This window comes from Podarcis erhardii (genome assembly GCF_964252035.2).
Source record: "Podarcis erhardii genome assembly, chromosome: 7".
Lineage (NCBI taxonomy): Eukaryota > Metazoa > Chordata > Lepidosauria > Squamata > Lacertidae > Podarcis > Podarcis erhardii.
This window is the reverse complement of record NC_138511.1, coordinates 81,872,247-81,897,331: the sequence shown is the minus strand read 5'-3', so window position 1 is coordinate 81,897,331 and position 25,085 is coordinate 81,872,247. Positions and strand designations below refer to the sequence as shown.

General features: G+C 50.5%; 1 protein-coding gene across 2 annotated transcripts in view; it reads right to left on the bottom strand.

Moving 5' to 3' along the window:
• ERF (ETS2 repressor factor) overlaps nucleotides 1-25,085 on the bottom strand; it is a 40,132-nt gene that overhangs the window by 7,411 nt on the left and 7,636 nt on the right. The window contains exon 1 of one of the 2 annotated variants that reach the window (XM_081869118.1): nucleotides 8,112-8,235. The exons of the other annotated variant lie outside the window; for it this stretch is intronic. Within the exon in view, the coding sequence (XP_081725244.1) occupies nucleotides 8,112-8,205 (94 nt within the window). The 5' untranslated portion in view covers nucleotides 8,206-8,235. Of the gene's footprint in view, nucleotides 1-8,111; nucleotides 8,236-25,085 lie in introns of those variants that run through there. 2 annotated transcript variants of the gene reach the window in all.

Here is a 25,085-nt window from a genome sequence, read left to right as displayed (position 1 = left end):
GGGGGGGGGTGTGAGGAAACCTAAGGGGTGCAGCTCAGCAACTCTGGGAAGAATCAGCCCCATTATGGCACAGAGAGAGAGGGAAGCATCAACATGTTTAAAGGGGGGGGAGGAGAAAGGGGGGAAGGAAGGCTCTTTGTGCCATGTTCTCACTGGGCAAGGGGGGGATGGTTAGTGGCTGAGGTCAGCAGCTCCCAGACAAGGGGCCCTTTTTTCCAGCCACGAGGCAGCAGCCTAGCCCAGCCCCAGAGCATTCCTGGGGAGGGGGGTGGCTGTGGGGCTGCTGCTGCAAGGGGGGGGGGGCGCGCCTGGAAAACACAAGAGGACGTCAGAAGCACACCCAAGGCCTAAGACTACCCCGTGCGTAGTAGGCCTGTGTTGGCAGCACCAAGGGTCAAAACTTTTTTGAGGAGGGTGGGATGCAGGCAAAGGTCCCCAAACACCCCACAGACTTGTTTCTGACACATCCTGGGATGGGGGGGGGGGGATAACACGTCTGTTCCCACCCACCTCACCAAATTTTAGCTGCTCTCTCATAAACAGGAAGTCGGAAGGGAAAACAATAGGGCTGTTTCCATGCTGGCCCTGCAGGGAATGGGGCCTCCCACTAGGCCCGAGGAACAGAAGGGGTGCACCCATCACCCACAAGTTAAAGCGATTTTGGGGGGGGAGCTCTCCCTAAAGGATCCTGGGGGTCCTTCCAGTTTGGACACGCTCCAGCCTCGGCGCGCCTCACAAACCCAGTGCCACACGAACCCACCGTTTGGTTTAAAACTTATTTACATCCCATCTTTCGTCAACAAGGCTCACAGGGTTGTATGTAAACCCTCCCAACAGCCCTGTGAAGTAGCTCAGGCAGAGTTACAGCGAACAGACTGGGTGGGGGATTTGAATCCGGGTCTCCCAGGTCCTGGGTCCAGCAGCCTCAGCCCAAGGGCAATGCCACTCTCTTGTGTATGGGTCAGTAGGGCATGGCTGGCACACCAAATACACACAGAGAAAGCAGTTGAACTCCGCCCCCCCCACCAAACCCATCATGATCTCCTTGGCTTGAAATTGCTGAGCCTATGCCCAATGCCTTGGGGGAGGGGGGTGTCTGAGCTTTGCCGGGGGGGGGGGAGGAGGGGGGCACTGTGGTTTCCCATTTCCCAAACCCCAGGCGCTCTGAGCCCATCAATAATTCAGGGCCCTGTAATGGAGGCTGGGGACGCGGGCGGGCGCCGGCTCAAGGGCATCTCGGCGCACAGACCAAGCCATTAGGGTGGTGATGTCATCCGGAGAGGAGAGGGGGGGTGGGAGGGCTAGAGGTGGGTCCCATAGATGCATGCCTTGGGGGGGGGGCGCTCCAAAGCTATTCCGTGTTGTGTGTGTGTCCCAACAGCCCCAGCACCCATGAATTCTCCAACAGGCAAAAGGGCAGGGCTAAAGTGCGGTCCAGGCAGGGATGGGGAAGCAGAGTTGTGCAGTGCCCCCCCCCGAACCACAATTTCAGCTGAGCATCTTCCTCGCTGCCTTGCTCCCTGGCACCACAAGGGCCTTTTACAAACAGAAACCACCCCGCTCCCCCCCCCCACAAAGTACCAGTCTCCAAGCAACAGGCAACAGCAAGGGAGACAAGAGGCTAAAAATAAACGGGGAGGAAGGGAGAAAAGGCACAGCGTGAACTGGGCAGCACCCCAAGGAGAGGCAGCCACAGGCACCCCACAACTACGCACTGGCGGCATGGGGAGGCACAACAACCCCCCACCCCGATGCCCGGCGCAAAAGCAGCTTCAGATACAGCAGGTGCCCATGCAAGACTCTTGGTTCGAAAAGCAGCGGGGTCCCTTCTCCCCAATATCAGCCACATTTGGGGGGGGGAGAGGAGAAAGTTTGGAGCAAGTTGCTCCCTCTTCTTCACAAAAGGAGGGCATTGTGAAGCATCAAGCTCAGTAGCACCTGTTTGGGGCTGGTGGAAGGGGGGGGGGAGAAGCCATTTCCAGGTACATCTTAGGTTCCCCTATATGCCCCGCTTGACTCCTGGTTTCGCATCCCATCCAGGCCCCCCAATTGTTTTCCACCAGCAGTGGAAAGTTCCTGTGAGTTTGAAGAGGGTGGAAGGGGGGGGGGCGAGAGAAAAAGAGGGGGCCGGGGAAGAAACAAACCAGCCCTGCTCCCCTCGCCTCCCCCGGCTGCAGCATGTGAGTCAGCCCCAACTCTCTCTTACACACACACAGTCCTGTTCTCACTAATTAGGAAGGCGGTGGAGGAAAAAGGGGGGGGGAAGGCCGTGACATCAGCCGCCTGCAGAGAACTAAACACAGTGTGCTGAATGGGCTACTGTTCTCCGGCTGGTGCTACCAGATACACTCCCCCCCCCGCCACCCCCACCAGCGGAGTCCTCCCGGGGTGTAACAGAGCCGGAGGAGCAACCCCCTCCCCTCTGTCGTGGAGTTTAAGGCGGGTGGGGGCCCTTCACATGATTATGACAATCAGGGCATTTCTCCCAGCAATGCAAACTTCCCCCGAAATGTCTTTGCATAGGATTGCTTTTCCAGACATGGACACCACACATTAAAAGAAGCAGAAACCTCGTGTACCAGGATAGCCTGTGTGTCTGCAGAAGGCCTTATCTGTGGGAGAGGGCTATACCTCCACACCCTTTTAAAAAAAGAAATAGAAAAATGGCAGTGTTCATGTTGTCAAGACAAAAATTGTGTATGTGTAGAGTGGTACCCAACTGCAAGCTCATGCACCTGATGCTGCGAGATGCAGGCTGGCCCTCAGTGATGCTAGCGAACATTTGCACAGCCCCTAAAGTAAAAAGTCTGGGATAGGGAACATGTGGCCTTCCAAATGGACTGTAAACCTCCATCCAATGTAAGCTGGGATCCCAGACGCCCCTGCAGGGCCCTGCTGGTGTGCTAAATGATGCACAAAGAATGGTGTGTGTTCCAATGATATTGCACGCTGGAACCAACTCACCTGTGTACATCAGGCCTCAGGTGAGCGGTGGTGGTTGGGGAGGAGAGGAAATTTGGCTTCCTGGTCCACCCCGCTCTTCTCTTCTCTGCAGGGCAATCCTGCAGTTGGACTTGACCTCCAAGCTGGTGCAATCATTTTGATCAGGGCGGTTGGAGGGAAGGGGGTATAGAGTCCTGTCAGCTAAAGAGGCAAGGCCTCTTGCAAAACTTTGCTCTCCTCTGTGGGGTGCCTGCTATGGGGGCAAGCCAACTGGAAGATCCTATGGCAGGAGAAGGGGAGGAAGAGGAAGAGCCTGGCAGAGCTGACAGCCGGTTAAAAGGGCAAGCTCTTCCGACCCCCCCCCCCTCCCCTCCAGTTGCCTATCCTGCAGACCCTGTCCTGCTGTTTAGATTCTCACCAACTAACACCCTCCCAGGAACGCACCAGGCACATTCCTGTTCCTATGGCCGGGAGAAAAGGGAGAGAGAGAGAGAAGAAGGGAGAAAGGAGGATGGTGCTTGTTGCATTGCCCCACTGCTCAAAGACACAATCCTCTTATCATTTTACACCCACCCAGAAGCTCCCTCTCAATGATCAGGCTGCAGAGATTTAATCTTCCAGGGAAAGGGTTTAGGTTGCTATCTCCTCTACTAAAATAAAGAAGTAGTTATGCAGACACACACTTCCTTCTTTATTCACAAAAGTCCCATTTGCACCCAAACCGAGGAACCCAGGATCACACCCACCCTATTATCCTTGCCTTCCAAGTCCTACCACAACACGCCACAGCCAAGAGGGTTTTCTCCCCCCTCCCCGCCATTATTCCAAAGTGGAAGAGGCACAAGACCGTTTCAACAAGTCCTCTGCTGCCACCCACCCTGCGCCCATGGCTGTTGCCGCCATGTCTCCACCAACTCAGCCACCTCCTTTGCCAACCCACGGGGAGGTTGGCGGCAAAAACCACCGTCTGTTGGCTGGCAGTGCCCCCAGCTCTGGCACGAACCAGAGGCAGGCCTGTGCCAAGGGACTGGCTGGCTGGGTGGGGGAAGACGAGACACCAGCCGTCCCTACCACAGAGCTCGTGGCAGGTCTGTTGCCACCCACCCAAGCCATACTAAGGAGGGAGAGAGAGCGAGAGAGTGTTTGTCATCACCGCCGAACCCTTTCCAGCCACCTCTCCCAGTCTTTTATGGGTCCCAGATGCCCCACTGGCAAGAGATCTCTCTCATCAAATGAAGCCCACCCCATTTCCCAATCTCTGCAGGGCTCCAAGGCAGGGAGTGAGGGCTACCAGCCATGCCACACAAACCCATGCGTGGCAGGAGGGCAGTCCGGAGCCACAGCTCTGTCCCAGAGAGGGCAGGCAGGCAGGGGGAGAACACCTTTGACCCATGCACATGCCCCAGATGGGGGAACTGAAGGCAATTAGGGGTCTTTTCCCTGACAGCGAGAGAGCAGCAAGGCGCACGAAAAACGTACACACAATGCACACAGTGTTCGCAACCCCAGGCTTGGCTTAAGGCTCCTCTGGCCAAGCCAAGCCCTCCACGCCCCCCTTCCTATTTTCCACTGCTTCCTAAGAGAGAGAGAGAAAGTGTGTGTATGGGGGGGGGTGAAACTGCTCCTGCTTGCCAGAGTTCGTGTTTTTGTGTGTGTGTGTGTGTGTGTGTGTGTTTTATTTCAAAGCTCAGCTGAAAGGGGACTCCATCTTAAAAACACTTTACCTCCTTTTGTCTGGTTGACTAACTCAAGGCTAGCCACACAGAGACCCTCCTCCCTCCCCTCCCCTCCAAGGAACTATGGTCTGTTTTGAAGAAGGGGCTCTATGGTTATTTGCTCAGGGATTTCCTGGAAGACAGCAAAGAAGAAGAAAAAGTGGGAGGGGGGGAGGGAGACGAGAAGAAAACTGGAAATTAAGTTGATATCTCTTTAAATCACACCCCCCCCCCTTTTACACACTCCAAACCACACCACCCCTGTGACTAATCCCCGGAGCCAGAAGCTAAAAGGGCTGGAATTCAATCCCGGCTTCAGAAGCGGGGGGGGACCCTTAATATTACATCACTCCCCAATACTAACAGCTTTCTTAAAGCCACATGCACAAGTCTACCATTCTCTGGCTTTCAGCAAAGCAAGCGGGGTGAGGGGGGAGGAGGGAGGGGGGCCCACGCTCAGCTAGTAGAAGCCACATCAGAGGCCGTCTGCATGAAGCATGCCAGCGAGGGGTGGCAATAAAGACGAAGCCAGACACCTCTTTCCTCCCCCCCCCACTCCCGCGCCAAAAACAAAGTTGATGGGGTGTTTTTTTTTTTTAAGCGTTTTTCAGACGGTGGAAAAACTAAGCGCCTTGCAACTGGGATCTGAATGCTTTCAGATCTGGGATCTGCCTTCGCTGTGTGTGTGTGAGAAAAGATTCCAACATGGGGGTTAACGCTGCAAGATTTTATTTTCCTAGCGGCTTGGGCGAGGCCCAGGAATTATTATTAGGGTTTCTTTTTTTTCTTCTTTTTTTAAACAGACGCCCAAAGAAAAGAACTTTCCCAGAGTTTAAGGGGAAGGGGGGGGGAGAGAAGAGTTTTCAGTGGCCTCGATTACTGCAAAAGAGGAGGTGTGAGGGAAAGACAAGTCCGAACAGAAGCACTTCAAAAAAAAAAAGACACACAAGATTCCAGGAGACAGACAATCGGGCTCGGAAGGGAGGGGGGAGGGTGGCGCCAGGGGGGGATGGGGTGGAAGCTCTGAACAAAACCAGAGAGTGAGAGAGAGGAAGGAGAGGGGGGGTGAGAGAGAAGAGAACAGAGGAAAGAATCTGACCCCTCCCCAGAGCCTCTGCCAAATAAAAATAAAAATAAAATTTAAAGGAACTCGTGTCTGTCCACACACACACACAATGCAAAAAGATTTTTTTAAGCCCCTTTCAAACAAATTGTTTCTCCACCTCCTAATGCAACCTCAGCTTTATTTCGTATCCGCCTCCCCCCCCCCCGCGCAAACTCCTTTCAAGGAGCAAAGTCCACCAACCACTTGCCCTCAAACGGAAACCGCTGCAAGGCCATTTTTAAGACGGCAACCCCCCCCCCCCCGCAAGAGCCCAGCTTAGTAAAAGTGATCCGGCAACACTCCCACACACAAGTGTACCCCGTTTAAAGGTGGGCAAGCAATTCCTCCCCCCCCCCTCGCCAATCCAGTGAATTGAACTCAGGCCGGATTTTGAATCTTGGTTTTTTTATGTTTTTATTTCGAGAAGCGGGGAGGGGAGGGCATTCTTCTACAGACACCCCCTTCCTTATAAAGAGGTTAAAGTCCAGAATTTGAGGTTGGAGATTAACCTCCCCCCCCCAAAACCGCTACAAGAAGACAAGCTACATTTAAGGTAGCGTTTGCCAGCTGGTGTAAAAGAGGGCCCCGCCCGCCATGTACCTGGCTTGCTTATGTTTGAGGTGGTGGGGAGGGTGATAAAGGAGGCATGAGACCCCCACCCCACCCCCAAACCAACTAATGCACAACTTACAAGGCCACCCACCACACCGCCGCGCTGCCACTGACCATCCCCGCCAGGCCACCTTAACACCACGTTGTTTGTCGGAAACAAAAGTTCCTTTTTCGAACGCAGAATTTCCAGTTCGGAACGCTTTGCAACTTTTTCTCCGTTTCACGGGCTCCCCTCGCTCCGTATTTACATACACACACGCCGCGATGCGCCGTGAACCGTTTCCACTTGCCAACAATATTCTCCAGATTTGATTTTTTTTAATTTTTTTTGCGGGGGAATATAACACACACACCGTAACCAGGGAAAAGGAAATCACATGCCTCGTTTGTCTTTTTACCGTGTTATCACTTTTAATCGCTTCCAAGGTGACAATGGGACGGGAGGCCACTTCCCCAGATCCGAAGTGACCCCTTTCCCCAAAGCGAACGCAAACATCGCCCCCCCCCCCAATTCGGCTATGGATGTCTAATCCGGTTTCGGCAACGTGGCGTTGAGTAACGTCTCTCCAACATCTCCCCACCCCACCCCACAGCCCCCCAAAGAAAACCCACCGGGATTCAGTCTATCCGAAACCGAAGCTAATCCGGTTTCAAAAACTCCCACAACCCCACGGCAGTGGGACGGTTGGGGGTGGGAAGTAGAGAGCGGAAAAAAGGGAGAGAAACACACATAGCCCGAGGCCTCCACAATTGCCACACACGCAGATTCCACCCCCACAAATCAGGGCCCACACAGCCTCAGTCACCCCCCCCCCATTCATTTCCCTGCCCCCTCACTCTGCCAGGAGCACCCACTGCAGAACAAGCGGGTCGGAGGGGGGCGGGAGAGAAGCACCCAGGGCGCCCCCGACCCCCCCCCACCGCCCCAAAGTCGCCCCCATAACTCCGCTCACGCCCCCCACCCCCTCCATTCCAGGACAGCAGCGGAAACTCCCGGCCAGAGCGCTCCGTCCCGAGGCCAAGCGGGCACCGCCACGCGCGAAACGGAGCCGGGCAGGGAAACGCAACAGGTCCCTGCGCCGCTCCTGCTCGCAAACTCCGGCGGAGCCCGGAGAAGAGAGGGGTGGGCTGCCTCCCGCTCCTCGCCCGCCTCCCTGCGAAAGGATCTCCCCCGAGAGGCTCGATGGACAGGAAACAAGAGTTAAGTAGCCTCCATTAGCTGCCAGAGATGGACTCCGGGAGGGGGAGGAGGAGGAGGAGGGGGCGGGAAGGGGAGGAAAAAAAAAAAACTTGCTTGCACACCATTCCCTTCCCTGCAGGAACCTCCATTGCAGCTTCACTCCAAGCACCGGAGCCGGAGCCCGCTGCGGATCTTGCCTCGACTCCCTCCCTCGCTCCCCGGTGGATCCCTGCCTCTCCTTGCAGGATTGCATAGAAACGTCTCCCCTTCCTCCTTCCCCTCCCCCGGAGCAGGATCCGTCCCTCCCGGTTCACCCAGGAATCTCTCTCGCGCAGATAACGCACAAGCACCCCTTTACCCCTCCGGGACCCCCAAAGTCCGAACTCTCCCGGGGTCGTTTTGCTGGGAAAACTTCCCCGCATCTTTCCAACTTTCCAAGCCCACGTGCCGCGGCCGACCCCCCCCCTCCCTAGACGACACCCCCCCCTTTTACTCCTCCCCCACCGGGGGACCCCCATCTCCCCACCCAAGCTTGGGACCTTCCCGCGGTCCCCACCTGCGTCCGCCGGGGTCTTCATGGCTCCTCGCGCTGCAGCCGCCGGGTTGGACTCGGGCTCTGGCCCCCCTCGCTTTCCCCCCCTCCGCCTCATATGGAGCCGGGACGCCCACGCCCCCCTCTCGCACGTCACCGCCGCGTCGCCATGGACACGCTGAGCCCGCCCCTCCGCCCCAGCCTGGCTCGGCTCCGCCCACAGAGCTCGGGGAGAGAGGGGGAAGTTAAAGGGGCCGCGCGGAGAGGAGCCGCGGGCCGGAGTGGGATAGAAAGTTGGGCGCTTGGGAAGTTAAGGGGGGAGGCAATTGGAAGATGGGTGGGTGGGAGTCTGGGAGGGAGTTGAGGCACGCATCTACAAGCCTCCCCCCACCCTTTCTGTAATAACAAATGTTTAGTAGCAGGAGTGCCAGGAAGATTTTGTTAGGGTTGCCATATTTCAAAAAGTAAAATTCCTGACACCCGCAAAATTGTTGAGATTTTTTTTTTGGAAACCACCAAAATTGCTGAGATTATCTTTAAGAAACACACCAAAATTGTAAAGCTTTTTTTTGGCAAAGAACCCAAAGTGTTGAGATTTTTGGGAAAACCTACCCCGAAAATAGTGATTTTAAAGCTTTTTGAGCTGCTTTTCCTATTGCACTGCCATACATTTGGGTGTTCCCTGACATTTTGCCAATTTAGCAAAATTCCCCGATGCCATTTTTACACCCAAAAACCAGGACATATAAGGAATTTTCCTGACCTATTGGAAGCCTAATTTTCTGCCGAAAAAAGCTAGGCTTTATTTTATTTTATTTATATTTATTTACACGATATATTTATTTATATTTATTTATTTACAAGGTAGAACCTATGTAAATTACTGCATGCTGAAAATTAGCCAGTGTGCACCTATTGGATTTGTTTCCCCCACTTTTTTATATTGTAGGTCTAATTGTTAACTTGAGGAATTACTGCTGCAAGACTCAGCAGTGATGGCTGCTGGTTAAAATGACTTTGAAAGCGGGTCAGGCAAATCCAGAGAGGAGAGGTCCATCAACAGCTATCAGCCATGATACCTAAAATGAATTTCCACTTTCATAGGAAATGTGTCTTATCAATACTGGTTGCAGAGGAAGGTGATTGCATCCATGCCCTTTTTGTGGGCTAGTGTTGTAAAGAGCATGCTCAGCCCAATCCTATTCACTCAGAATTAAATCCTGTTGCATTTAATAATGATAATAACAAAAATAAAATCTGCACACTGCCCTTCATCCATAAATCTCAGGGCTTACACCTCTAGGGCCGGGCAATATTTGGTTTGCAACATCACGATATATCACCAGCTAAACTTTGCGATATAATGATATATCAAAATGTCTGAAATAAAGATGGAGTTATGTAGGGGCATTGGCTGAATTCAAGGTTTCCCCCACTTTGTGATTTTTCCATAGCGTGCACACACACATCATGATTCATTATCTATTACCAGGTGAAAAATTATGAAACCTCACAATATAGAGGTCAAACCAGTTTTGAATGATATATCAATATATCGTCCAGCCCTGCTTCCCACTAAGTGTGTATAGGATTGTAGATTTAGTAGTCTGATACAACAGGGCTCATCATTTTAAGTGCCAAAAAAAGGAAAGTAAAAGATGCTGTACAAGACAGGGTACCTTATTTATAAAATTACATAACAGCCTTTCCTTAAAAGCTCCTTAAATATTAAAAACCTATATAAAAACTAATACAATAGTAAACACAACTAAAGCAAACTCTCTTTGACTATAATATCAGAGTTAACCATTCTTAGACACTGAATAAATAAAACATTTTTAGAAGTCTTAACCTAGAAACACACACTATGATTTTATTTTTACAGTACTGTCAATGTACAGAGCACTTTAGAGTGCTCAAGAAAACAGGTCACTGTCCCGAAAGGCAACAAGAAGATGGAAGGGAGAGTTAAGGGATAAAAGAAATGAAACTTCAGTACAGTAGTACCTCGGTTTTTGAACGTAATCCGTTCTGAAGACCGTTCAACTCCCAAAATGTCCAAAAATTGATGCATTTACTTATGGAAAACTCAATATGGAAGCTACTTGGCACGTTCAACTTCTGAAAAGCATTCAGAAACCAAAAGAGTTACTTCCTGGTTTTTGGGTTTTGAAAACCTAAACGTTCGACTTCTTAGATGTTCAAAAACCAAGGTACCACTCTACTTATGTTTAATAAGACATGAGGGCTCTGGCTGAAATCTTAAACCTGCTTACCAGGGAGAAAGCCCCACTAAATGAAATGGGATTTAAGTAGACATGGACACGTTAAACTAGGGAACTCACTCCCACTGGAGACAGCGATGACCACCAACTTGGGTAACTTTTAAGAGGACTGGACCAATTCATGGAGCATAAAGCCATAATGGCTACTAGCTATGATGGCGATGGTTGGTTGGGGGCGATAATGTTTCTGAATACCAGTTGCAGGAGGGAAGAGTATGTTTCTGAGCACACTTCAAAGTGTTGGTGCTGACCTTTAAAGTCCTAAACAGCCTTGGCCCTGTATGCCTGAAGGAGGGTCTCCACCCTCATCGTTCTGCCCGGACACTGAGGTCCAGCGCCAAGGGCCTTCTGGCGGTTCCCTCACTGCGAGAAGTGAGGTTACAGGGAACCAGGCAGAGGGCCTTCTCGGTAGTGGCGCCCGCTCTGTGGAACGCCCTCCCACCAGATGTCAGGGAAATAAACAACTATCTGGCTTTTAGAAGACATCTGAAGGCAGCCCTGTTCAGGGAAGTTTTTAATGTTTAATGCTGTATTGTGTTTTTAATATTCTGTTGTGAGCCGCCCAGAGTGGCTGGGGAAACCCAGCCAGATGGGCGGGGTATAAATAAATTATTATTATTATTATTATTATTATTATTATTATTATTACTTGTGCTTGGCTTCTGCTTGTGGGTTTCCCACAGACATAGGGTTGGCCAGTTTAAAACAGGATGTTGAACAAGAGGGGCCGTTGCCCTAATCCAGCAGGCTATCCTTACGTTCTTATTGGATAATAAGACTGTGCTCTAAGGAGCTAGCCAAGGGTTCGAAAAAGTTGCGCTGCAAGGAGAGAGTATGGAAGGGAAAGAACGACAGTAGGTATCATACAGGTGTTCTGAAAGGGAGTCACGTAAGGAATCTGAGACTGAGGACCAAAGTTCATAGGCAGGACTGCATTGAGACATATGTGTGGAGAAATTTGGAGAGAAGTGAAGCAGTTAGATAATTTTAGGCTCTGGACCTCAGAGTCTTTTGTGGGTTTTAAAGATAGTATTGTGTGCTGCTTTGCTTGCTTTTTACAGCTCATTCTTCCGGATGAAGTCCTTTGGCAAAGTCCTGCCCCGAGAGCACCACAGGGGAAAGGCCAAGACCATGAAAGGCCTATACAAAGGCTGCACCTGGTCAAAATTAGTCCATGATTCTGGCACTACCACTGAGAAGGCCCTGCTCTTTGTTTTTTTTGGGGGGGGGTAGGGAATGGGGAGTGGCACACTGGGTTTTACCCTACTTTGCCTAGTCATAGAGAAAGTCTAGAAAGAGCCGTGCGAGGCACTCAACTGGAAGTCCTGCTTGTGAGCTCCACCCGACTTCAGAGATTTTACAATACCTAAAACATTTTGAAGGGCTGGACATTTTGTGGTGAAATTACACTATGCTCAGTACTCAGTGAGTACTGAGGAGCCCCATCCATGCAGGGGTGGGGGGACAGGCTTTTATGGGGGGGGGACTCTAGAGTTCTTTTAGAAAGAAAGAAAGAAAGAAAGAAAGAAAGAAAGAAAGAAAGAAAGGTGATAGATAGATAGATAGATAGATAGATAGACAGACAGACAGACAGACAGACAGACCCTGGGGTCCCTTGGGAGGAAAGACAGGCTACAAATGTAATATATAAATAAATTGGTAAGGAATAATAATAATAATTATTATTATTAATTATTATTATTATTTGTACCCCGCCCATCTGGCTGGGTTTCCCCAGCCACTCTGGGCGGCTTCCATAGAAACCAAAAATACACTAAAATATCACAGATTAAAAACTTCCCTGAACAGGGCTGCCTTCAGATGTCTTCTGAATGTCAGGTAGTTGTTGTTCTCTTTGACATCTAATGGGAGGGCGTTCCACAGGGTGGGCACCACTACTGAGAAGGCCCTCTGCCCGGTTCCCTGTAGCTTTGCTTCTCGCAATGAGGGAACCGCCAGAAGGCCCTCGGCGCTGGACCTCAGTGTCCAGGCAGAACGATGGGGGTGGAGACGCTCCTTCAGGTATACTCCATTCCCCCAATTTTAGTGATCTCACCGGGGTTTTTTAAAAAAGGGCTTTAAAATGTGCTTTGTGGAGTTGGTTTGTGTGTGTGTTTTTTTCTCGTTTTATGATGCATTTTTAAGTTGTGCACCACCCTGAGATCTGCTACTGAAGGGCAGTATGCAAATTTAATTAATATTAATATGAGGAACAACCATACTGAGTTCCAGAGTGTGTTTTTTTAATAAAAGAGCCTTTCAGCATCCAAGAACCAGAGTTACGGAAGACAGGGTCCAAAACGTGGATTACTGGGACAACCATGGGCCAGCCATTGTCTCTCAGCCTAACCTACCTCACAGTGTTGTTGTGAGAATAAAATGGGGAGAGGGGGAACCATGAGCTCCCTTGGGGGGGGGATGTGGGTGATAAATGTAATTAGTAAATACATAAATAAAATTAAGTCCACCACCTTTGCCTTACAGAATCTGGAAAAAGGGCTCAGAATCCAACAACTCCTAACAGTGGCGTAGCGTGGGTTGTCAGCACCCGGGGCAAGGCAAGTAATTTGCGCCCCCTAACCCGTGGATTTGCGCCCCCTAACCCATGGATTTGCGCCCCCTAACCCTAACCCCCAGATGTTGCGCCCGGTGCAGCCGGCCCCCCTGCACCCCCCACGCTACGCCACTGACTCCTAAGACTTTGGAATAGGCCAAAACAAGGGGGGGGGGGAGGCCAGCCAGCAATTTGCACAGGATCAAAAACAAAGAGCAAGAGTGAATCCGGGGAAGAGGAAAGAACTTCAAAACATTCTGTGAATAGCCTGGAGGAACAGGGAAAGGATACAGTGCAGATAAGAGGAGGAGGAGGGTGGGGGAGAAGGTCCAGACAATGGTCTGATGGCACATGATGCTATTAAGGTATATTTGTTAAAGCTAAGCAGGTCTCCAACCTGGCCAGTTGCTTAGAGGGGAGACTGAATAACCAGGGCTGGCTCAGTCAGAAAGGCAGTTTGTAACTTAGCATGCCAGGGGAGACGGCTGGAGCACTTAGGTCATGCATGTCCAAAGTCCGTTCCGGTGGCCTAATCCGGCCTGCCGGTCGATTTAATCCAGTCCCTGTGGCAGTTTATTTCCGAGATAAGGTAAAGGTAAAGGGACCCCTGACCATTAGGTCCAGTCGTGGCCGACTCTGGGGTTGCGGCGCTCATCTTGCTTTATTGGCTGAGGGAGCCGGCGTACAGCTTCCGGGTCATGTGGCCAGCGTGACAAAGCCGCTTCTGGCGAACCAGAGCAGCGCACGGAAACGCCGTTCCCCTTCCCGCTGGAGTGGTACCTATTTATCTACTTGCACTTTGACGTGCTTTTGAACTGCTAGGTGGGCAGGAGCAGACAGGAGCTCACCCTGTTGCAGGGATTTCAACCGCAGCATGACTAAGCCGCTTCTGGTGAACCAGAGCAGCGCACGGAAACGCCGTTTACCTTCCTGCCAGAGCGGTACCTATTTATCTACTTGCACTTTGATGTGCTTTCAACTGCTAGGTTGGCAGGAGCAGGGACCGAGCAATGGGAGCTCACCCCGTCGCGGGGATTCGAACCGCCGACCTTCTGATCGGCAAGTCCTAGGCTAAGCTCAACAACTTCAATCTTAAATAAAGGTCAATAACTTTGGTGGGCCCTCACGCATGTTCACCTCATCAAATCTGGCCCTCTTTGCAGAAAAAGTTTGGGCTTCCCTGACTTAGGTCCTCATAGGCTTCTCATAGGCAATTGGTTGGCCACTGTGAGAACAGGATGGTGAACTAGATAGGCCACTGGCCTGATCCTGCAGTTCTCTCCTTACGTTCCTGTGCCAAGCTGGAGCCCCGCACAAAGGAAGGTCGTGACCCCAAGTCGTATGTCTTATGTAAGTGTCTCCCACAGGGGAGCCGCAGAAAGAATGTGGTTGGTCAAGGGAGCCATGGACTCCCAAAGGCTGAGTGAAAACCACTGCTCTACAGGTTTCTACGTGCAAAAAAAATGGAAAGGAAGCAAACCCAGAGGTCCTTGAGATGCATATACTTAGATAGGAAAGGTGAAACGAGAAAGAAAACAGCACCTACAATTTACAGTGCGTTTTCTCAACTTTTCTAAAAAAGCTCAACAACTTTTTTGGGGGTCTCCTAAAAAAAGCTGTGCCTCAGGAGCTGGGGGGGTTGCTACGCTGCTGACGAAGGAAAGTTTGGGGCCGACAGAAGTTTGAAACAGAAGCAAGGCCTTTGTGTAAACAGGTTTGAGCCTGGCCTCGTGAGACGTGAAGCTCCTTGTCCAGATTCCTGCCTAGCCAGGGGTATTCCTGGGCTCACAAACAGTCTGTCACCGTCTCATCTCCCCATCTGTAAAGCAGGAATATTAATGATCTGGCTGCTCAGTGCTACTGTGAGGTTGGGCGAGGTGATTGCCGCAAAGCACGGGTAGCATCAGCAGACACTCCAGGGGGAAGGAGTTCAGCTGAGAAGGTGCTAGCACAAAAGTGAAGGATCAGGGGTGGGAACGGCAACTCACTCTCGTTCCTGGGCCACGGGGCACACAGGGAACAGGCAGCAGCAGATCTGAAAGAATGTGAGCGGGGAGGGATCCCTGTCTGGGCATGTTGGGGAGCTCAGAAGATTCCATCCTCCAAGCAGACAGGCAAGGGTGGGGAGAGGCAGAGACCAAGCGACCGGGGCCTGGCTGCAGGGAGGGAAGCGCTGATCAGGAAGCCCCCCTGAGGTCTACAGGCACAGACCACTTTCCGTTCATGTCCATGGAGAGTGCCATGAAGACTCCGCCTCTCTGCAAAAGCCAATTTTGCAGGACTTGCAGAGTGCAGATCTGGGGATCTGGGCGGTGGGGGAATAGGCTTGCTAGCTCCCAACTTCCTTGCATGGCGCAAAGAAGCAACGGTATCAAGGCGGCCACTAGGACACAGCGCCAAGCTGCATTAGGACACTGGTATTTACGTTGTACACAACCCATGTGTAAAGCACATTCAACGGATATTTAAAGTACACAGCTTCTCCCAAAGAATCCCAACCCTCCAAATTTCCCTATTTTCCAGAGACAGTCCCGGATTTACAGAAGCCATCCCGGTTTCTGATTTGATCCCGGAATGTCCTGCTTTTCCTTAGGACATCCCTATTTTCACTGGAGAAATGTTGGAGGCTATGGAGTTATGTGAATCCTGAGGCAAGGACATAAGAAATTCCACAACCTTTAGAAGACATCTGAATGCAGCCTTGTACAGTGGACGCTCGGGTTGCAGGAGGCACGTTCGCAACCTGCAGCGCTGCATGTGCACACGCACGGGTTGCGATTGGGTCTTCTGCGCATGCGCCGAAACCCAGAAGTAACCTGTTCCGGTACTTCCAGGTTCAGCACAGTGCGCAACCCAAAAACATGCAACCTAAACCGTCTGTAACCCGAGGTTTGACTGTATAGGGTAGTTTTGTTTTTAACATTTAATGTTTAATTATGTTTCTATATATGTTGGAAGCTGCCCAGAGTGGCTGGGACAACCCAGGCAGGCAGGCAATATTGTTACGGAATAGGACAGCCCTGTTTTCATCGGAGAAATGTTGGAGGGTTGGAATCCTGGGGATTTACACGAAGCTCTGATTCCCATTACATCAGCGGTCAGCAAACTTTTTCAGCAGACCTTGTGGGGGGCCGGACTTTATTTTGGAAAAAAAATGAACGAATGCCTATGCCCCACAAATAACCCAGAGATGCATTTTAAATAAAAGGACACATTCTACTCATATAAAAACACGCCGATTCCTGGACCATCTGCGGGCCGGATTTAGAAGGCGATTGGGCCGGATCTGGGCCCCTGGCCTTTGTTTGTCTACCCATGGTTTAATGGAACCTATTTCCATGTAGGGGTCGATTTTGATTTTCTCCACTTCCCGTTTTTCCAGTCTTAAATGCATCTCTGGGTTATTTGTGGGGCCTGCCTGGTGTTTTTACATGAGTAGAATGTGTGCTTTTATTTAAAATGCAATCTCTGGGTTATTTGTGGGGCATAGAAATTCATTCATTCCCCCCCCCCCCAATATAGTCTGGTCCCCCACAAAGTCTGAGGGACAGTGGACCCTGCTGAAAAAGTTTGTTGACCCCCCTGCATTACATCAACAAACTACAGTTCCCATCATTCTCTGGGGGGAAGCTGTGTCCTTTAAATGTTTGGTGTGGATCTACGTAGTTGTCTTCTTAACCTATATGTCCTTGGTTAAGAAGACACTTACAGCGGCATTCCTAGGAAGATAGGAACATACCGAGCCACAGCACCGGTCCATCTAGTTCAGTATGGACTACACTGATTGGCAGAGGCTCTCTGGGTTTAAGGTGGGCCTCTCTCAGCCTTGAGATGCCCAGGATTGGACCTGGAACCTTCTGCATGTAACGCATGTGGCCTGTCAGTGAGTGACAGCCAAGTATCGCAAATATTCTGAACAACTGTTGTTGCCTGCCTTCAATTGGTCTGCAAATAAACCCCGGTTTCTCAAGGAAGGTGGGATACACAGTACAGTATTAAAATAACAAAAAAAGGGGGGGGGGACCAAGCACTACAGAAAACACAAGTTTCCCCAAAGTAGATATTAAAGCTCTGTGTTTAAAACAGGATGTGCAATGCAGTTTTTGCTCCATGTAATCTAGGGGTACGTGGACTGCAGAGCATACAAAAATATGAGTGCATAAAAAAAGTCTTGCTGGGTCAGCCTCGCTTTTTTGTGGGGGTGGGGGGGAGGGTGTAGCTCAGGTGCAGAGGTCCCAGTTTCAATCCGCAGTACAGTGGTACCTCGGGTTAAGTACTTAATTCGTTCCAGAGGTCCGTTCTTAACCTGAAACTGTTCTTAACCTGAAGCACCACTTTAGCTAATGGGGCCTCCTGCTGCCGCCGCGCTGCCAGAGCACGATCTCTGTTCTCATCCTGAAGCAAAGTTCTTAACCCGAGGTACTATTTCTGGGTTAGCGGAGTCTGTAACCTGAAGCGTATGTAACCTGAAGCGTATGTAACCCGAGGTACCACTGTATATCCAGTTTGGGCTGGGAGAGACTCTTACCCCAAATCCTGGGAGGAGTTGCTGCTAGTCCGTGTAGGCAAGGCTGAGAAAGGTGGACTACTGGCCTGATTCAGTGTACAAGGCGGTTTCGCCTGTTCCTGACGGATGAAGTGCCCATCTAGTCTATCTAGTATGCTGCTGCCTGATGCCGCTGAGAAAGGGTGGCCCAAGGGCGAGAAGGAGAAGGGAAGCCCACGAACCTGAGTTACCGTATGAAGGGGTATGAAGGGGAAATGTGTGTGCGTCCTATGGAGCGAAGACGCCATAGCCCCGCGACCCTTTCCCGGCTGGAGAGGTGACGCGCGGCTATGGCAGCAGCCTCTCCGCTGCACCTTTCCGCTGCTCCCTGACCTGCTCTTTGGGGCTGGTGGTGGGCTTCCCCCGCCAGTCCCAAAGAGCAGGTCGAAAGGAACCTGAAGCTTCCTCCAGGAACGGCACCTTGTTTTAGAGTGGGAAAGCAAGAGGGGGGAAATTCTCCCCCTCTCCGCGCAGCGCCTCCTGCACTGGGGCACTGGGCAGAGAGGGGGAGAATTTTTTTTTTCTTGTTCTCCCCCCTCTAAAACAAGGTGCGTCCTATTGTCCGGTGTGTCCTATGGTGCGAAAAATACGGTATATATGTGGTGAAAGGGGCATTCACACTGGGGAAGAGTACTATGGGAAGATGTGCAGGCCCAAGCGAGAGGGGATGCAAGGCACAATGGGAAGAGGCAGCAGGCCGGAGGGATGTGCTATGCCCCTGCTTCCAGCCCCAAAGAGATGTTTAGCAAGGCTGCATTTATTCAGTAAAAAGGTTGCAGAATTCAGCATTCTGAGGTTCTCAGGTTCCACTTTAAAAAAAGAAAGAAAACAGAGAGAGAAGGTGGGGAAAGAGAGAAAGACAGAGAAGAGCAAGCTTTTGGGCCTTTAAGGTGTCGGAGTTAAAATTTCAATATTTATTTATTTTAATCCTGTTGCGTGCAACACCTGGAAAAACCTCTGAAGCCTTCTTGAAAGCTCATCGCCAAAGGGTCTTTAATTTAATGGCATCTTAACTTAAGGGTTCCCCCCCCCGCCACCGCCCCACCCTCCCAAGAGTAAATAGTAATGGCATGCAATATTGTAAAGAGGAGGGTTTTCCCTCGCAAGCAGCGAAGTCTCAGAGGGGCCCACAGGGTGTTGGCTTGCAGAGGGGTGGGGAGGAAGGCGAACTGGACAGAGAGAAAGGTTATGCAAAAAAGCTCTAAAAAGCCAGATGATAGGAATATCAGCAAGGAATATATTGAGGTCTTCTTCTATCCCTGAGAGTAGGAAGGCAAGGCAAGTCTTTGAAAGTTTCAGGCTGCAGTCCTAAGCAGCCCAGGAAGCAAACCCCATTGGGCACAGTAGGGCTTGTTCCTAAGTAAACACACACAGGATTGTGCTGTTATTAAGGCTATAAATTAGGAGCAAATGGTCGCGAACACAGACCTCCTTGCACCATATACAGTACAGTGGTACCTCGGGTTAAGAACTTAATTCGTTCTGGAGGTCTGTTCTTAACCTGAAAATGTTCTTAACCTGAAGCACCACTTTAGCTCATGGGGCCTCCTGCTGCCGCCGCACGATTTCTGTTCTCATCCTGAAGCAAAGTTCTTAACCTGAGGTACTATTTCTGGGTTAGCGGAGTCTGTAACCTGAAGCGTCTGTAACCTGAGGTGCCACTGTACAAACTTTCTCAAGATCTGGCTGTGTTGATGGGCAGGCCATGGACCTCTAAGGGCTTGCTTTTTTATATAAATATCAGGATGTGGTTTGAAAAAGTCATCTGCAAAACAAGCCGTAAATGAGGCTGTGCTACAGGATTGGCCGTAAGGAACTGTTTTCCAGTGCATGCTGTTTGGGAACAGGACAGATCCGTCCATTGGCAGATAGGTGAGTCCCTGGCCCTGTAAGCTGTCTGGATAGGAAAGCACTTTTTGGAACCATATTGTTATAGATTTGAGGGGATCCCCCCCCAAAAAATCCCTAGAAATTAATAAATGGTAGTTGTTGTTTAGTTGTTTAGTCGTGTCCGACTCTTCGTGAACCCATGGACCAGAGCACGCCAGGCACTCCTGTCTTCCACTGCCTCCCGCAGCTTGGTCAAACTCATGCTGGTAGCTTTGAGAACACTGTCCAACCATCCCATTCTCTGTCGCCCCCTTCTTGTACCCTCAATCTTTCCCAACATCAGGGTCTTTTCCAGGGAGTCGTCTCTTCTCATGAGGTGGCCAAAGTAGTATTTTGATTAACTGGGATATGGATGAAAATACAAGCTGCAGGACTGTGCCAGAAAGGGAATCCCTGGCCTGGCTTATGCAAAACAGCCTGGCTGGCCTAAGGAAGAGCAAATCTATTAACATGTCCTAATGGGCCATCCTAGAAGAATCCTTGGGCCTGTCTGGGAAGACAGATGTTGCAAAGGTGATGTGTGTGTGTGTGTGTGAAGGGATAGGAAAAGAGAGTTTATGAGCAAGGCATTCTAGGAAGAAGAACCAGGAAGAGAGACAGGGATCCATTTGCATTTGCTGGGTCCTCAAGACTGGCCAAGGGTACAGCACACAAATAATTACCGGGCTGCATGTCCTACTTCTTCCAAAATCCTGGAGCCAATACTGAGTACAGGACACACCCGGCATGTCTGTTGTAGAATGACAATACACCCCTCTGCAGGAGCAAGAGCTGGGCACAAATTCAACAAATAGATGAACATCTGATAGCAACACAGTGTCAAGCTCCTTTCAGTCAGACACTACATGTTGCCAGACAATGTATTGAAACTTGGATCCTGCCCACCAAACTCGAAAGGGGTGGGATTTCATTGCAATCTATTGGCTGCTCCCCCTGCTTGCTGGGGAAAATATCATGGCAAGGAAGAGACTAGCTTGGCCCCATCTGTTGACCAGAAAAGGAGCAGTGCAGGGAGCTTGCTTCTTCTTTCCCTGCCAGAAGAAATAACAGCTTACAACTAAGAACTAGTGCCTGGGTTTGCTTTTTCCCCTCCTCCCTCCCAAAAGCTTTTCCTTTTGTGTCATGTCTTTTGGAAGCCTGGGTTCAGGGACTGATGGTTTCAAGACACTCTGGGAAGCCCCCCCCCTTTTGGGGGGGGGTTGAAGAGCAGGGTGCAACACACACAAGTAAATAAATAAATACTGGTGCTGAAGTGGGAAAACAGAATTGCTAAAGTCACAGTTGCTAAAGGATTGGATGCTGCTGGGTAGCTCAGTCGGTAGAGCAGGGGTCACCAGCCTAAAACCCATGGGCCAGAAGCGGCCCGTGGAGGTTGTTTGACTGGCCCCAAACCACCCCCAAACTGAGCTGCCTGCTCTCGCGCTGTGCTAAACTGGCACAGCGCGGGAAATTGTGTCTGCGCAGATGCAGATGCCAAAAATCACGGGCGGGCGCGATCCAGCCCACAGAGGGATCTCCACAGGACCGATCCAGCCCAGGCAAGATAAACCTTGCCGACCCCTGTGGTAGAGCATGAGACTCTTAATCTCAGGTTCATGGGTTCAAGCCCTATGTTGGGCAAGAGAGGGGCTGGATTACAGGACCCTGGTGGTCCATTCCAACTCTACAATTCTCTGATTCTAAAATGTGGGAATGCCAGGAGAGGCCTGCCAGATCTGAGCCAAGGTTCATCTCCCCTCAGCAGCCAGCCCCCTGCCTCTGGGAAGCCTTAAAGGTAAAGGTACCCCTGCCCATTAGGGCCAGTCATGACCGACTCTAGGGTTGCGCGCTCATTTCGCTCAAGAGGCCGGGAGCCAGCGCTGTCTGAAGACACTTCCGGGTCACGTGGCCAGCGTGACGAAGCTGCAGCTGGCGAGCCAGCACCAGCGCCACACACGGAAACGCCGTTTACCTTCCCGCTATAAAGCGGTCCCTATTTATCTACTTGCACTTAGGGGTGCTTTCGAACTGCTAGGTTGGCAGGAGCTGGGACCGAACGACGGGAGCTCACCCCGTCGCGGGGATTCGAACCGCCGACCTTACGATTAGCAAGTCCTAGGCACTGAGGTTTTACCCACAGCGCCACCCGCGTCCCTTCCGGGAAGCCTTACAAGCAAGTAATGAACACAGCAGCCCCCTCTGCTGTTGCCTCCCTGCAAATTGCATTCTGAGGCATAGCGCTTCTGCCCCTGGAGTTTCCATGCTGCCATTGTGATGGTTAGTGGCCAGTTACGTAGAGCTCTCTGCCGTGAGTTCTCCCTGATGCACTTTTTTTTTTTTATTAAGGATTTTCTTGTTTTACAGAAGTGTAGTGCCTCGTTGTTGTTTTTTCTTCTTCTTCTTCTTCCATGTAACGTTTTTACAAATCCGTTTCATTTGTTGAGGCATTAGGGGGAGAAGAAAACAGAAAGAAAAAAGAAAGGGGGGGTGGGGAGAGGGAGGATGGATGGGGGTGGGGTCGGGTGGCGGTGTTTCTATTATGTTTAATGTATGTAGAGTTTGGTGTCAGCGTTGCTTGTGTTGTTCACTTGTGTTCCTTTGGTGGTGAGAGAGGTTGGGGTTGGCTTAGGGTGTGATTGTTTGCTTGTGATTGGCTGTGGTGATCTTTGTTTTCGTGTGTGAGTGAGGTGGGTGGGTGTTTTGGATCAGGTTAGCCATACCCCTGATGCACTTTTAAAGCGGTTGAAATGTGTGGCCATCATCACCACCATGTCTTGGGGTGGTGAATTCCAATACCACATGAGGTTTAGATTTGCCATGCCAGCTAGATCTGGCGACCCTGGATGGCTGTTTGAAGCTGATCAGGATTTCTCCAGTGGGAAGGTGAATAAAAGAGGGCAGATTTCAGCGAAAGATTGCTTGCCCACCAGTCCTTCAGCATACACCTGGTATGCAGGCTGAGACCCTACCTGCCCATGGACTGTCTCGCCAGAGTGGTGCATGCTCTAGTTATCTTCCGCTTGAACTACTGCAATGCACTCTACATGGGGCTACCTTTGAAGGTGACCCGGAAACTGCAATTAATCCAGAATGCGGCAGCTAGACTGGTGACTAGGAGTAGCCGCCGGGACCAGATAACACCAGTCCTGAGAGATCTGCATTGGCTCCCAGTACGTTTCCGAGCACAATTCAAAGTGTTGATGCTGACCTTTAAAGCCCTAAACAGCCTCCGTCCTGTATACCTGAAGGAGCGTCTCCACCCCCATCATTCAGCCTGGACACTGAAGTCCAGCGCCGAGGGCCTTCTGGTGGTTCCCTCATTGCGAGAAGTGAGGTTACAGGGAACCAGACAGAGGGCCTTCTCAGTAGTGGCACCCGCTCCGTGGAACGCCCTCCCATCAGATGTCAAGGAAATAAGCAGCTATCTTATTTTTAAAAGACATCTGAAGGCAGCCCTGTTTAGGGAAGTTTTTAATATTTAATGCTGTATTGTTTCTAACACTCGATTGGGAGCTGCCCAGAGTGGCTGGAGAAACTCAGCCAGATGGGCGGGGTATAAATAATAAATTATTATATTACACAATTGTGGGGGGACCCTGTGCCTATATTAAAAGGTCTAGGATGCTCTCAGGAGTTTACCTAGCACAAAGATGCCTTAGAACAAGCCCCCAGAATCCCTTGCACCATGCAGGGCTTCTACGGTAGGCATTCACAGGGCACATGGCAGAATGTGAACTCGGAAAGGGTTCCTCGAGAGCGGAAAGTTTTAAAAGCCGCCGGTTTAACACATAGAGTTTAATCCAAAAATTCAGGGCAATCTTATTTGACAACAGCCCTCTCTCATTCTCTGAAAGCTGTTATCCACTACTTGGATAATCTGTTTCAAAGCCATCTTTTAAACCTCAGCATTGTCTCAACAGAAAAGCAGGGCTTGGGCGAATGTGCTCTGTGTGCTCACCCAGGTGCTCCAAGAGGGGAGGGTCCCCCCCCCCAGGTTTGTGCTCCTTCCTAAAAACAGAGAATCGGCTCCAAAAAAACTGGGAGCAACTTTTTCCAGCTCTGCTGCTGATCTAGCTAACGGTTTCAGCATCTTTCTGTCAAGTCTTTATTATTTGTCATCGGGTAACATTATATTGCTGTTGTTGCAACACACCCCAAGGAGAATTGACAAGCCATTGCTTTTGTGATCTACTGGTGAGCTTCCAAAGGCATCAATACCTGATCGTTACTGGAAAGAGGAGGGGCTAGATGGATTTGGATTTGATATCCCGCCTTTCACTCCCCTTCAGGAGTCTCAAAGCGGCTAACATTCTCCTTTCCCTTCCACCCCCACAACAAACACTCTGTGAGGTGAGTGGGGCTGAGAGACTTCAGAGAAGTGTGACTAGCCCAAGGTCACCCAGCAGCTGCATGTGGAGGAGCAAAGACGCGAACCCGGTTCCCCAGATTACAAGACTACCGCTCTTAACCACTACACCACACTGGGGCTTCCTCAGATTCAGCAAGTCGGTTCTTGCGTCCATTTGTGCCCAAAGCATGCACGGGAGAGACCTGTATCATCTATGCACGATCAAGTGGAATATATAACAAGTGAGATCTGCAGTAAAATGTTGCGGCGCACCAAGTGTGGGACACTTCTGGCCCTCAAGATGCTGCCGAACGACAACTCCCATCTGCTTCAGCAAGCATAGCCAATGACCAGGGATGATGGGAGTTTAGCAACATCGGGAGAGGGGACAGCAAAGGTTCCCCTACTCCTCCATTATACCCTAACACCTGATAATGCTTCAGGGTTCCAGTCAACCATGTCCTATGTCAAGAAGCTGTCAAGGGCTCAAGCAGTTCACTCCCCCTGCCCGATTTTTTTGTTTTCCCTTTCCAAATGACACTCAACATTTTGTGATTCCCTTGCTTCTACATAACTTGGGATTTACCTAAGCACGTCCTCTCAATTTCCAGCAGCCCCTTTTGGGCTCTAATTCTGTCAAGATCCTACCTCCGAGGGCACAATTCACAGGGAATGATGCTGAATTGCATGCCCTGTCTCCCCAGGTCTCTGAGCATGCGTGCCTCCTTCTGTTTAAACAAGGGGTTTGGGTGATGGGTTTAAGATTGCAATCTAACAGGTTCCTAACCTGCCTGACTGTTTCAGGTTGTAGCCTCCAGTGTTTGTTTTAGCGGCCATTTTAAGCCATGACAACTTAAAAAAATAAAAATCTGAGTACATCTAAATGCATTTATGGGTGCACATGGTCAATAGTTTGAGAGTGGATAACCCAAAGCAGCATTAGGATGTTTGTGGAGAAAGCAAAGAAAAGCTGGCCTTCTTGCTAATCTACGGGATAGAATTGCTGCTGCTACATTTATCCAGGAGCAAATTTGTTTTATCCCAGTGTATGTCATCCGACTACATTTTATGCTGCAAGGAGCCTTTGAAGTTATCTTCTGGCAGATTCCCACCCTCAGACAATCAAACAAGCTATGGTTTGTTTCCCCAAAGCTCGGTTTGTTTTCCAGCTGCTCTCGCCTCAAGACTTTGCAGTTTGGTGACCATCCAGGATGGGGTCAGTAAAAAAAATCAAAAAATCAAGGAAGGGTGCTGAGTTCACACATGAGACCAGGAAACCAAGTTTCATAAGCCAAATAGCTTCAGATCATTCTTTGTTAATGGGAAACAAACCATAGTTAAGTTGCTGGGCATGGTTCATATGTAACAATAAGGGTCTTAGCCAATTAAGTTCTAC